The sequence below is a fragment of the Bombina bombina genome, chromosome 5, assembly GCF_027579735.1.
Source record: "Bombina bombina isolate aBomBom1 chromosome 5, aBomBom1.pri, whole genome shotgun sequence".
Taxonomy (NCBI): Eukaryota; Metazoa; Chordata; class Amphibia; order Anura; family Bombinatoridae; genus Bombina; species Bombina bombina.
In genome coordinates, this window is record NC_069503.1 from 877,871,545 (window position 1) to 877,883,799 (window position 12,255).

The 12,255-nt window shown below is 38.3% G+C and overlaps 1 protein-coding gene and 4 non-coding genes across 5 annotated transcripts in view; 3 read left to right on the top strand and 2 right to left on the bottom strand.

Annotated features, from left to right (window-relative positions):
- The first annotated feature begins 9,469 nt into the window (after window positions 1-9,469).
- TRNAA-AGC (transfer RNA alanine (anticodon AGC)) lies at window positions 9,470-9,542 on the top strand. Its single transcript has one exon. It is a non-coding gene; the product is annotated as a tRNA-Ala (tRNA).
- A 502-nt stretch (window positions 9,543-10,044) lies between these two features.
- TRNAA-AGC (transfer RNA alanine (anticodon AGC)) lies at window positions 10,045-10,117 on the bottom strand. Its single transcript has one exon. It is a non-coding gene; the product is annotated as a tRNA-Ala (tRNA).
- Window positions 10,118-10,413: 296 nt separating this feature from the next.
- TRNAA-AGC (transfer RNA alanine (anticodon AGC)) lies at window positions 10,414-10,486 on the top strand. Its single transcript has one exon. It is a non-coding gene; the product is annotated as a tRNA-Ala (tRNA).
- Window positions 10,487-10,749: 263 nt separating this feature from the next.
- TRNAA-AGC (transfer RNA alanine (anticodon AGC)) lies at window positions 10,750-10,822 on the bottom strand. The gene has a single exon. It is a non-coding gene; the product is annotated as a tRNA-Ala (tRNA).
- Window positions 10,823-10,922: 100 nt separating this feature from the next.
- Window positions 10,923-12,255, top strand: part of UBE2V2 (ubiquitin conjugating enzyme E2 V2) — a 47,427-nt gene continuing 46,094 nt past the window's right edge. Inside the window, exon 1 of the mRNA XM_053715030.1 lies at window positions 10,923-11,030. Within this exon, the coding sequence (XP_053571005.1) occupies window positions 11,015-11,030 (16 nt within the window). The 5' untranslated portion in view covers window positions 10,923-11,014. The remainder of the gene's footprint in view (window positions 11,031-12,255) is intronic.

Sequence of the window (12,255 nt, forward strand, 5' to 3'; positions counted from 1 at the left end):
TTTCAATTTTTTCTTCGTTCTCTTTCTATCTTTATTTGAAAAAGAAGGTATCTAAGCTAAGGAGCCAGCCAATTTTTGTTTGAGAACACTGGACATCACTTGTTTATTGGTGGGTGAATTTATCCACCAATTAGCAAGAACAACCCAGGTTGTTCACCAAAAATGGTCTGGCATCTAAACTTACATTCTTGCTTTTCAAATAAAGACACAAAGAGAATGAAGAAAATTTGATAATAGGAGTAAATTAGAAAGTTGCTTAAAATTGCATGCTCTATCTGAATCACAAAAGAAAAAATTTGGGTTCAGTGTCCCTTTAAGGAAAAACTATTTAATTGTATACTGTCCATTTAAATATTGGTCTGCTGATGCAGCCTCTAAGAATAAATTACTTTCCATTCCTTTTCAAGGTTATAGACTCTTTGGGACTGAACAATATTATTTCAGCAACTACTGGTGGCAAGAGTATGTTTCTTTCACAAGATAAGAAGTTTAAGGGTAAATGTAAAACTTCTGGTCAATTTAGTTCCTTTCTTCAAAATAAGGACCAAACGTTGTCTGCCTCTTCCTCAAATTAAAGCGGCTCAGGTAAGCCCGGAAGGCCTGGTGTCAATTGGCACAAGTCCAAGCAGTTCAAAGGTTTACCCCTACTTCTAAGTCAGCATAAAGGTGCATCCCCCAGTCCAGTATCTCTGGTTGGGGTAGGTTGATGCATTTTGTTCCTCTTTCAGAACAGGGGAAGAGTTTTTTATTCAAATCTCTTCATAGTTCACAAGAAAGAGGGAACTAGATTTGAACATTTTGATCAACTTTGTCAGGATTCCTACTTTAAAAATGGAAATTTGTCAAGGTTTTTATATGTTGACCATAGACTTAAAGGATGCTTACCTGTATGTTCCAATTTATTTGGATCACCACCAATTTCTGAGGTTTACCTTTTTGGACAAACTTTATCAGTTTGTGGCCCATTTGGTCTATCAACTGCACCGAGAATCTTTACAAAAATTCTAGGTGTCTTGGTCTCAGTCATAAAATCTCAGGGTATTTCAGTTTTTTCCTAGTTTGACAGTATTTTGGTTAAAGTTACATCTATAATTTTAGCAGAATCTCATTCAACCTACTGTAGTAATTTCTTCAGCTTCGTGGTTGGATTCCTCAGACAGAGATAACTTTTCTGGGATTTCAAATAGATTTAGGCTCTATAAGACTGTCTTTAACAGAGACAAGGATGTCAAAATGAATGTCTACCTGTCTGAATCTTCAGGCTCAGCCTTTCCCTCAGTAGCTTCCTGTATGGAAGTAATAGGTTTAATGGTGGAAGAATCAGGTGCAGTGCCTTATGCCCGACTGCGTATGAGGCCTCCTCCGCTTTGCAATTGCATGCTCAATCAGTGGAACAGGGATCTATATGAGCATCTTTATTTTGTTTTAAAAACGTCATGAAGCAGTTATAAGGGGTTAAAGTGAGGGGATGTGGGGTGTTAGAATAAAAACAACACTGAAAGTGCTTTTACATAGAGGTCAATGGGGGGGGGCGGCTGTGTTTTCACTATAATTATATATTATATCCTTATATAGATATATATTTATGTGTTAATATGTGTATAAACACATATAAACACATAAATATATATGTATATATTCATATATATACAGATTTATTTATTGCTGCCCAACGCTGCGTGAGTTGCCCCCTGCGCTGCGCTAGGTGGTTTGCTGTATCTATCAACATCAGAACGATACAATAAATTGATAGATGTTTTTATAACCTGAATATTTTATTATTTTATATCTATTAGACCTATATGCTTATTCTTTTTGACCACATATATAATTAAAGAGAGCACACACTCACAATACCTTATTCCTAATTGGATACTTCACACATATTTAGAAGGTATATCCTGAACACTCAATTACCTTACTTTTTTAGCGCCTGTTCAAATCTCTTTTTTGCCTAATATATGATTACACTTGGGAGGAGTGTATTCCTAGAACGTGGCACAGGTACACAACTAGCGCCTCTGACTATCTCACTTCTATTATCCTTGCCTTTATGGTTGCAAAGTTTCCAAGGTTCCTGTTGCAGTGTTATCGAAAACCTGCCACCATAATTGTACTGAAACCAAGGGGGGAGGTAGACAGTGACGGAGAAGCAGTTCCTCTTGATGGTGCCTGTTGATTTCTGTGTGTTATTTTTTGCTGATAGTGCGGGTTACTTGTGATGACAAGTTCTCAAGTGCCTGTTATTTTGAGTGATTGTGACATAGCATGATGAGCAATAAGCGATTAGCATTTTTTTCAAATGCTTCAACAGCTGTTTTTCATGTTTATATTTCATATTTTTACTATTAATGACAAGCTATTTACAAAATACAAGGACAAAAGAGTGTTACAAACTTGCCTTAAAATGCCCAGGACTAATCTTGGTCCCAGTCTGGCCTTGAACATTGCACTTTCAGCTAGATCACAAGTTTTGCGTTATGAGTGAAAAAGCATTGTTATGCTTTATAACGCTGCTTTTTCCCTAACGCTGCTATTACAAGTCTTGTAAGTATAGCTGTACCGCACACCTTTTTGGCTGTCACGCAACGTCAGTACCGCACTTTTAAAAAAGTTTGAAACTTTTTCAATGGGACTCCCATAGCGTCGGTATTACGAGTTTGCCTGGGAGGCCAAAAAGTGAGCGGTACACCCTATACTGACAAGTTCTGTGCCGCCATCTAAAGTCAGTAGTTATGAGTTTTACGTTACAAAGCTGTAGCATAAAACTCTTAACTAAAGTGTTAATAAACCTAATAACCCCTAAACCGCCACCCACCCGCATCGCAAACACTATTTAAAGATTATTAACCCCTAATCTGCCGTCCGCCCACACCGCCGCTATAATGAACCTATTAACCCCTAAACCGCAAGCCCCCCACAACGAAATATACTAAAATAAGTTATTAACCCCTAAATATCTAACCTCCCACATCACTAACTTTACATGAATATATTAACCCTAACGTAACCCTAAGTCTAACCCTAACGTAACCCTAAGCCTAACACCCCCTAACTTTAATATAATTAAAATAAAGCTAAATACACCTTACAATTATTAACTAATATATATACCTATTTAAAACTAAATACAAACTTACCTGTGAAGTAAAACCTAAACTAGCTACAATATAACTAATAGTTATATTGTAGCTAACTTAGGTTTTATTTTTATTTCACAGCTAAGTTTGTATTTTTTTTAACTAGGTAGACTAGTTAGTAAATAGTTATTAACTATTTAATAACGACCTAGTTAAAATAAATACAAAGTTACCTGTAAAATTAAACCTAACCTGCCTTACACTAAGGGGGATATCTATCAAGCCGTCAACTTTGTTGCATTCAACGGCACCAATACGCTTGCCTAACATCGCAGCCGCAGACCTGAATACGATCTGCATAATTATAAAAAAAGCCGGCAAAAAGCCGCGCACCAAGTACGGGACGATGAGCATCGGACTGTTGTTAACTAACAGTCATCGATCTCGTATCTATTCGGCTTTTTACCAACTTTATTTATACCCTGTCACTAAACGCCGCCACTATAATAAAATATTTAACCCCTATCCCGCCGCTCCCAGACCCCACCGCAACTAAATAAATGTATTAACTCCTATCCCGCCGCTCCCGGACCCCACCGCAACTAAATAAATGTATTAACTCCTATCCCGCCGCTCCCGGACCCCGCAGCAAATAAATAAATGTATTAACCCCTATTCCGCCGCTCCCGGACCCCACCGCAATTAAATAAATGTATTAACCCCTAAACCGACAGCCCCCCACATCGCCATAAAATAAATTAAGCTATTAACCCCTAAACATAACAACCCGCTAACTTTACATTAAAATTACAACATCCCTATCTTATAATAAATTAAAACTTACCTTTAGAATTAAAATAAACTATATTAAACTATTATTTAACCTACCCTAACTATTATACTAAAATTACATTAAACTAGCAATTAAATTAACTATATTACAAATTAAAAAAAAACAACTAAGCCTACTCAAATTATTTAAATCTACTATTAAAAATTACTAAATTACAAAAAAAAATAAACGCTGTTAGAAAAAATAAAAAACACTATGTTACGAAAAAAACCCACAGTATCAAAAATAAAAATGAATTACACCTAATCTAATAGCCGTATCAAAATAAAAAAGCCCCCCCCAAATAAAAAAAACCCTAGCCTACAATAAACTACCAATGGCCCTTAAAAGGGCCTTTTGCGGGGCATTGCCCCAAAGAAATCAGCTCTTTTACCTGAAAAGAAAAATACAAACACCCCCCAAGTCAAACCCATCACCCAACCAACCAACCCCCCCAAATAAAAAGCCTATCTAAAAAACCTAAGCTTCCCATTGCCCTGAAAAGGGCATTTGTATGGGCATTGCCCTTAAAAGGGCATTTAGCTCTTTTACATGCCCAGACCCTACTCTAAAAATAAAACCCACCCAAAAAAACTTAAATAAACCTAACACTAACCCCCGACGATCCACTTACAGTTATCGAAGTCCGGACATCCATCTTCATCCAGCCGGCGAAGTCATCATCCAGGCAGCCTCTTCTATCTTCATCCGGGCGGCAAGAAGTCTTCATCCGGGCGGCAAGAAGTCTTCATCCGGGCGGCTTCTTCCATCTTCATCTAGCCGGCAAAGTCTTCATCCAGACGGGCTCTTCTATCTTCATCCATCCGGCACGGAGCGGGTCCATCCTGAAGACAACCGGCACGGAGATCCTCTTCAATACGGTCGCCGCCGTAAACTGGAACTTGAATGCAAGTGACGTCATCCAAGATGGCGTCCCTTGCATTCCTATTGGCTGAAAGGTTCTAATTAGCCAATAGGATTAGTGGTGCTAAAATACTATTGGCTGTTGATTGGAACAGCCAATAGGATGAGAGCTCAATCCTATTGGCTGATTGGAACAGCCAATAGGATTTTAGCAACTCTAATCCTATTGGCTGATCGGAACCTTTCAGCCAATAGAAATGCAAGGGACGCCATCTTGGATGATGTTACTTGCATTCAAGTTCCAGTTTACGGCGGCAACCGAATTGAAGAGGAACTCCGCGACAGATGTCTTCAGGATGGACCTGCTCCACGCTGGATGGATAAAGATAGAAGAGGCCGTCTAAATGAAGACTTCGCCGGCTGTATGAAGATGGAAGAGGCCGTCTGGATGATGACTTCGCCGGCTGGATGAAGATGGATGTCAGGGACTTTGATAACTGTAAGTGGATCGTCGGGGTTAGTGTTAGGTTTATTTAAGTTTTTTTTGGGTGGGTTTTATTTTTAGTGTAGGGTCTGGGCATTTAAAATAACTAAATGCCCTTTTAAGGGCAATGCCCATACAAATGCCCTTTTCAGAGCAATGGGGAGCTTAATTTTTTTTAGATAGGCTTTTTATTTGGGGGCTTTGGTTGGTTGGGTGGTGGGTTTTACTGTTGGGGGGTGTTTGTATTTTTCTTTTCAGGTGAAAGAGCTGATTTCTTTAGGGAAATGCCCCTCAAAAGGCCCTTTTAAGGGCCACTGGTAGTTTATTGTAGGCTAGGGTTTTTTTTATTTTGGGGGGGGGGGCTTTTTTTATTTTGATAGGGCTTTTAGATTAGGTGATATTCATTTTTATTTTTGATACTGTGTTTCCACCCCCCCATAATTTAGTGTTTTTTTATTTTTTGTAACTTAGTGTTTATTTTTTTTTTGTAATTTAGTAATTTTTAATAGTAGATTTAAATAATTTGAGTAGGGTTAGTTTTTTTTTCATATGTAATATAGTTAATTTAATTGCTAGTTTAATGTAATTGTAGTATAATAGTTAGGGTAGGTTAATTAATAGTTTAGAATTAGTTTCTTTTAATTCTACAGGTAATTTTTAATTTATTATAAGATAGGGATGTTGTAATTTTAATGTAAAGTTAGCGGGTTGTTATGTTTAGGGGTTAATAGCTAAATTTAGTTTATGGCGATGTGGGGGGCTGGTGGTTTAGAGGTTAATAGGTTTAGTTAATGGTAGTGATGTAGGAGGCCAAAGGTTTAGGGGTTAATACGTTTATTTAGGTGACAGCGGGGTCCGGGAGCGGCGGGATAGGGGTTAATAACTTTATTTAGTGACGGCGGGGTCCGGGAGCGTTGGGATAGGGGTTAATAACTTTATTTAGTGGCGGCAGTGTTGGGGCGGCAGATTAGGGGTGTTTAGACTCTGGGCTTATGTTAGAGTGTTAGGTGTAAACGTTACTGGTTTTCAACCATAGAAATTAATGGGATACCTGGCAGCATTAAACATAAGCTTTCGCTGCTTTCAGACTCCCATTGATTCCTAAGGTATCCGCGGCCTCCAGGGTGGCGGATTGAAAACCAGGTACACTGGGCCGGAATAGCCGAGAGCGTACCGGTTAACTATTTGATAACTTTGAAAAAAGTGTCAAATAGTGCTGAATGTGTATTCGGAACATCTGTAATGACATAAGCATCGATCTGTGTCGGATTGAGACTGGTGGATTGTAGGTTTCGTCACAGATTTCAACTTTTGCCAGTCTGTAGGCTTTGATAACTAGGTCGAATCAAGCTTGCCACAATTACGCTGTGGAATTCCAGCATATTTGCGGGTGACGGCTTCATAAATATCCCCCTAAAAACTAACATTACAATAAAATAAAATAAATTAAATTAATAAAATACAATTTACTAACTTACAAAAAAAAATAAACACTAAATTACAAAAAATACAAAAAGAAATTATCAAAAATAAAAACGAATTACTCCTAATCTAATAGCCCTATCAAAATAAATATAACTATTATAATATAACTATTAGTTATATTGTAGCTAGCTTAGGTATTATTTTACAGGTAAGTATAGTATCTCACAAAAGTGAGTACACCCCTCACATTTTTGTAAATATTTTATTATATCTTTTCATGTGACAACACTGAAGAAATGTCACTTTGCTACAATGTAGTGAGTGTACAGCCTGTATAATTTGCTTTTTTTCTCAAAATAACTCAACACACAGCCATTAATGTTCAAACCGTTGGCAACAAAAGTGTGTACACCCCTAAGTGGAAATGTCCAAATTGGGCCCAAAGTGTCAATATTTTGTGTGACCACCATTCTTTTCCAGCACTGCCTTAACCCTCTTGGGCATTGAGTTCACCAGAGCGTTACAGGTTGCCACTAGAGACCTCTTCCACTCCTCCACGATGACATCATGGAGCTGGTGGATGTTAGAGAACTTGTGCTCCCCCACATTCCATTTGAGGATGCCCCACAGATGCTCAATAGGGTTTAGGTCTGGAGACATGCTCGACCAGTCCATCACCTTTACCCTCAGCTTCTTTAGCAACGCAGTGGTCATCTTGGAGGTGTGTTTGGGGTCGTTATCATGTTGGAATACTGCCCTGCGGCCCAGTCTCCGAACGGGAGGGGATCATGCTTTGATTCAGTATGTCACAGTACATGTTGGCATTCATGGTTCGCGCAATGAACTGTAGCTCCCAAGTGCCAGCAGCACTCATGCAGGCCCGGACAATGACACTCCCACCACCATGCTTGACTGTAGGCAAGACACACTTGTCTTTGTACTCCTCACCTGGTTGCCGCCACACACGCTTGACATTATCTGAACCAAATAAGTGTATCTTGGTCTCATCGGACCACAGGACATGGTTCCACTTGCAGGCTGACCCCCCCACCCCTTCGACCTCTGCAGCAATGCTGGCAGCACTCATACGTCTATTTCCCAAAGACAACCTCTGGATATGACGCTGAGCACATGCACTCAACTTCTTTGGTCGACCATGGCGAGGCCTGTTCTGAGTGGAACCTGTCCTGTGAAGCCTCTGTATGGTCTTGCCCTCCTTGCTGCAGCGCTAAGTTTCAGGGTCTTGGCAATTTTCTTATAGCCTAGGCCCTCTTTATGTAGAGCAACAATTCTTTTTTTCAGATCCTCAGAAAGTTCTTTGCCATGAGGTGCCATGTTGAACTTCCAGTGACCAGTGTGAAAGTGATAACACCAAATTTAACACACCTGCCCATTCACAACTGAGACCTTGTAACACATTGTAGCAAAGTGTAATTTCTTCAGTGTTGTCACATGAAAAGATATAATAAAATATTTACAAAAATGTGAGGGGTGTACCCACTTTTGTGAGATACTGTATGTATTTAGTTTTAAATAGGAATTATTTAGATAATAATTGTAAGGTTTATTTAGATTTATTTTAATTATATTTAAGTTAGGGGGTGTTAGGGTTAGATTTAGGCTTAGGGTTACGTTAGGGTTAGGGTTAGGTTTATGGGTTAATATATTTATTTAGTGTTAGTGATGTTGGAGGCCAGAGGTTTAGGGGTTAATAACTTTAGTATAGTGGCGGAGACATTGGGGGTGGCAGATTAGGGGTTAATAACTGTAATGTAGGTGGCGGCGATGTTAAGGGCGGCAGATTAGGGGTTAATAACTGTATGTAGATGGAGGTGATATCGGGAGCGGCAGCTTAGGGGTTAATAGTTTTATTTAGGTGGTGGCGATGTTAAGGACGGAAGATTAGGGGTTAATAACTGTATGTAGGTGGCTGTGATGTCGGGGGCGGAGGATTAGGGGTGTTTAGACGTGGTTTATATGCTAGGGTGTTAGGTTTAAACATAACTTTTTCTTTCCCCATAGACATCAATGGTGCTGCGTTACGGAGCTTTTGTTTCCGCAATCGCAGGTGTAAGGCTTCTTTTTTGCCGGCTCTCCCCATTGATGTCTATGGGGAAATCGTGCACGAGCACCTCAAAGCAGCGCTTGTATTTGGGTACGGTATGGAGCTCAACGCCACCATATCGCCCGTACAAGCCGACTTTTTGTAAACCTGTAATAGCAGCGCTATAGGGAGGTGAAATAACACCGCTTTTGAGGCTGTCGTTAATTTCCCTATAGCGCTGAAAACTCGTAATCTAGCTGATTATGTGCACAGGTATTCCTGAGTGGAGCGCAAATATCGCACTCACCTAAGCGCAATATTGCGCTCGACTCGTAATCTAGCCCAAAGTCATTCAAATTTTGTGCAACTCTATTTCTTTATTTTAAAGCAAAAAAATAAAAAATAAAAACGTTTCAACACTGCGAATGACAATGCTACATATTATCTACATTGAATTTTTCATTAAAGTACAATTTTGTTTTTGAGTATGTTAAGCTCCAGAGTTGACTCCCCAATAGGTAAATCACAAAAAGCTGATTTCTCTGACTAAATTCAGTATTTTATGTGGTTTGCAATTACAATAATATTATATGGTCAAGCAAAGAATTTAGAACTGTTATTAACTTAATCAAACTGGCACCGTAGGATTTCTTCTTTTATTCATACAATCTCTCACTCATTCTTTTATTCATGATATTTTTAGGATTTCAAAAAATAAGTGGTAACTCCTATTTGTAGAAGGGGAATTAGCTCAAATGGTAGAGCGCTCGCTTAGCATGCGAGAGGTAGCGGGATCGATGCCCGCATTCTCCAAATACTTTTAAAATTGTATTAATGAATGTTACACTAATCTGCACCAATATATCTTCATAGTTTTAGAATATTAATGAATGTTACACTAATCTGCACCAATATATCTTCATAGTTTTAGAAAGACGAGTAATTGATTATTAATTATATATTTGCAATAGATGTCCTCCTCTTCCTTTATATTTATTTGTGTACGTATTATGCCGTTTACTTTGTTTCTTCTCAGTGTTTATTTAAATACAAGTTAATATGATAACGGTTTCGTAACTTTTTTTCTGGTTTATATTCTGTTTGTGATCAAAACAATGGTTTACTAAAAGTTAATATGATATAAAAGATTATTTGTTGTAAAGTGCCCAGGAGACTAATTAAATAGATATATATCTTGAATAAATAAACACCTGGATAAATTAATCATTGCACTATAAACAATAATAAGCTAACATTTTTATGGAAAACATTTATTTTAGCATTAAGGAGTTCACTATTGGACTAAAAAAACAATTGGAGAATGCGGGCATCGATCCCGCTACCTCTCGCATGCTAAGCGAGCGCTCTACCATTTGAGCTAATTCCCCAGCCATACTGGAGTGATTTTTCGTCATTTCTTTATTCATTTGAAGGTTTTAGCGAGTCTAATTCTAAATGTTTTAGTGATTCTATTACTATCTGTAAAAACAATGCTGTGCATCGCGCACATAGCATAAGTAGGAGGAGTGTTTGTAATAAAATGTAATGGCAAGAAAAAGGACAACACTTTGCAAAATATATCAAACATATCCATGGGAATTACTTTCTTTTCTCTGCTTTGCTCTTGTAAGATACATTAAAATGATTTATAACAAAGTAAAAAGGTGGAAAGATAGAGCAGTAAGGGGAATTAGCTCAAATGGTAGAGCGCTCGCTTAGCATGCGAGAGGTAGCGGGATCGATGCCCGCATTCTCCAGAGCATTTTTATGCTTTACAGGTATCTGTAATTCTAAAATAAACGCTGCGGTACACTTTACATTCTATTTTATTGTAACGTATAAATATACTTTATTTTGATACGATGCAAAAGAATATTGTACATATATACTGAATAAGCAATTGTGTAATAATTGTAAAAAATAACGTATATAAGCAGCATTTAAATTAACTGGCAAGCATACTACGTGTGTTGAATATTATACACATTTATTTTTCAAAATAATAGAAATAAAATTATCCTGGAGAATGCGGGCATCGATCCCGCTACCTCTCGCATGCTAAGCGAGCGCTCTACCATTTGAGCTAATTCCCCTTGCAAATTCAAATATAATGCGCGCTGTTTCGATTCTCATAAGCTCATTTGTAGTCTGCAACAAATATCTATTGGGTCTTGCTGGAAAAGGAAGTGACGACTCATTTCGGCCTGAGGTTGGTAATCGGTGTTTCTTTTCTACGCGCTGACGTCAACTTAGTGCGTGGGCTCCGGTCCAGGGCGGCGGAGAACATGGCGGTTTGTACAGGTTTGTGTTTTTCGGATAGGGTGGGTCTGTTTTCTAGGTAACGTCATTAAAGAACTGTTAGCATTTTTTAAACTGTGCTACCCTTATGTTTTCTCCTTATATCTAATTCCCATCAGCTCCTCGCTACCACTCTCAGTTCCGCTGCCTCACAATGCCTGGCCCTGCTGATCACGCAGGGCCTACCGGTTTTACTGCTTGCTCCGCGCTATTCATTCATTCTGGTCTCTTATTACTGTTATGGCCGCCACGTATTACTAGGTGCACAAAACATTAATCTGCACTCAGCGCCGCATTTGTTTCATTACTGCGCCTTCTCATTCTGGCATTTCCTCTCCCTTTATTTTATTCTCCGACACAGTATGTCCCGACGGCGCATCTGGCCCCAGTTCCCTTCATCATCCTTACATTTACTGCTTCCTTACACTACACGTCCTTAACCATTTGGCCTCTCGGCCACACTTCTGTCTCTTGTTCCCTTCGTCTTGACAGTTCCTTCCTCGTCCGTCACTCCCCTCTGGCCTTTTTTTTCCTGTGCCATTTTTTCATTTACCGTTTGTGTCTCACTAAGCTACTCTGACACTTGCCTCCCTATATTTTCCTCTCATTATTTTTAGCTTAATCTTTCCTCACTGAAACTTCTTGACCCCTCACATTCTGTGTTTTCTTACACTTCATACTTATTTCATTTCTTTTTTTCAGTTTGCAATTCAATAAGAATCCTGACCCTGGTTATTTATTTTCTCTATAGCTTATCTTTAGTACGACAGCTCCAAAATATTATTCTGATAAGATACAGACCAGTAGGTCCTGGTCCCCAACACGTTTGTAATTAATACTAATTATGAGTGAAAGAAGTTTCTAAATTACTGTTAATAATAATAATAATAATTTATCGTGCATACTTTAATACTGAAATGGTTATAAAAGATATGTTGCTGCAAAGGGTTCTACATCTATTTAAAGCGGACTATTACATTTCTATATAATTATGATAGGGTTAGAGAGTATTTTTGGTTTTATATGCATATACATTTATTAAAAAATAAATTGGTGTGTAATAATAAATGATTACTATAGATGTAAACAAAATGCTTAAAGAAAACTTTAACCTTAGTATCTATTTAATACACACAAGTTGACAGTCTGTACTGTGCTACACATGAGAAGTTATTCCAGGTGCATGTTTGTCAATATGTATCGCATTCTGTCACCATTGCACAGTAGT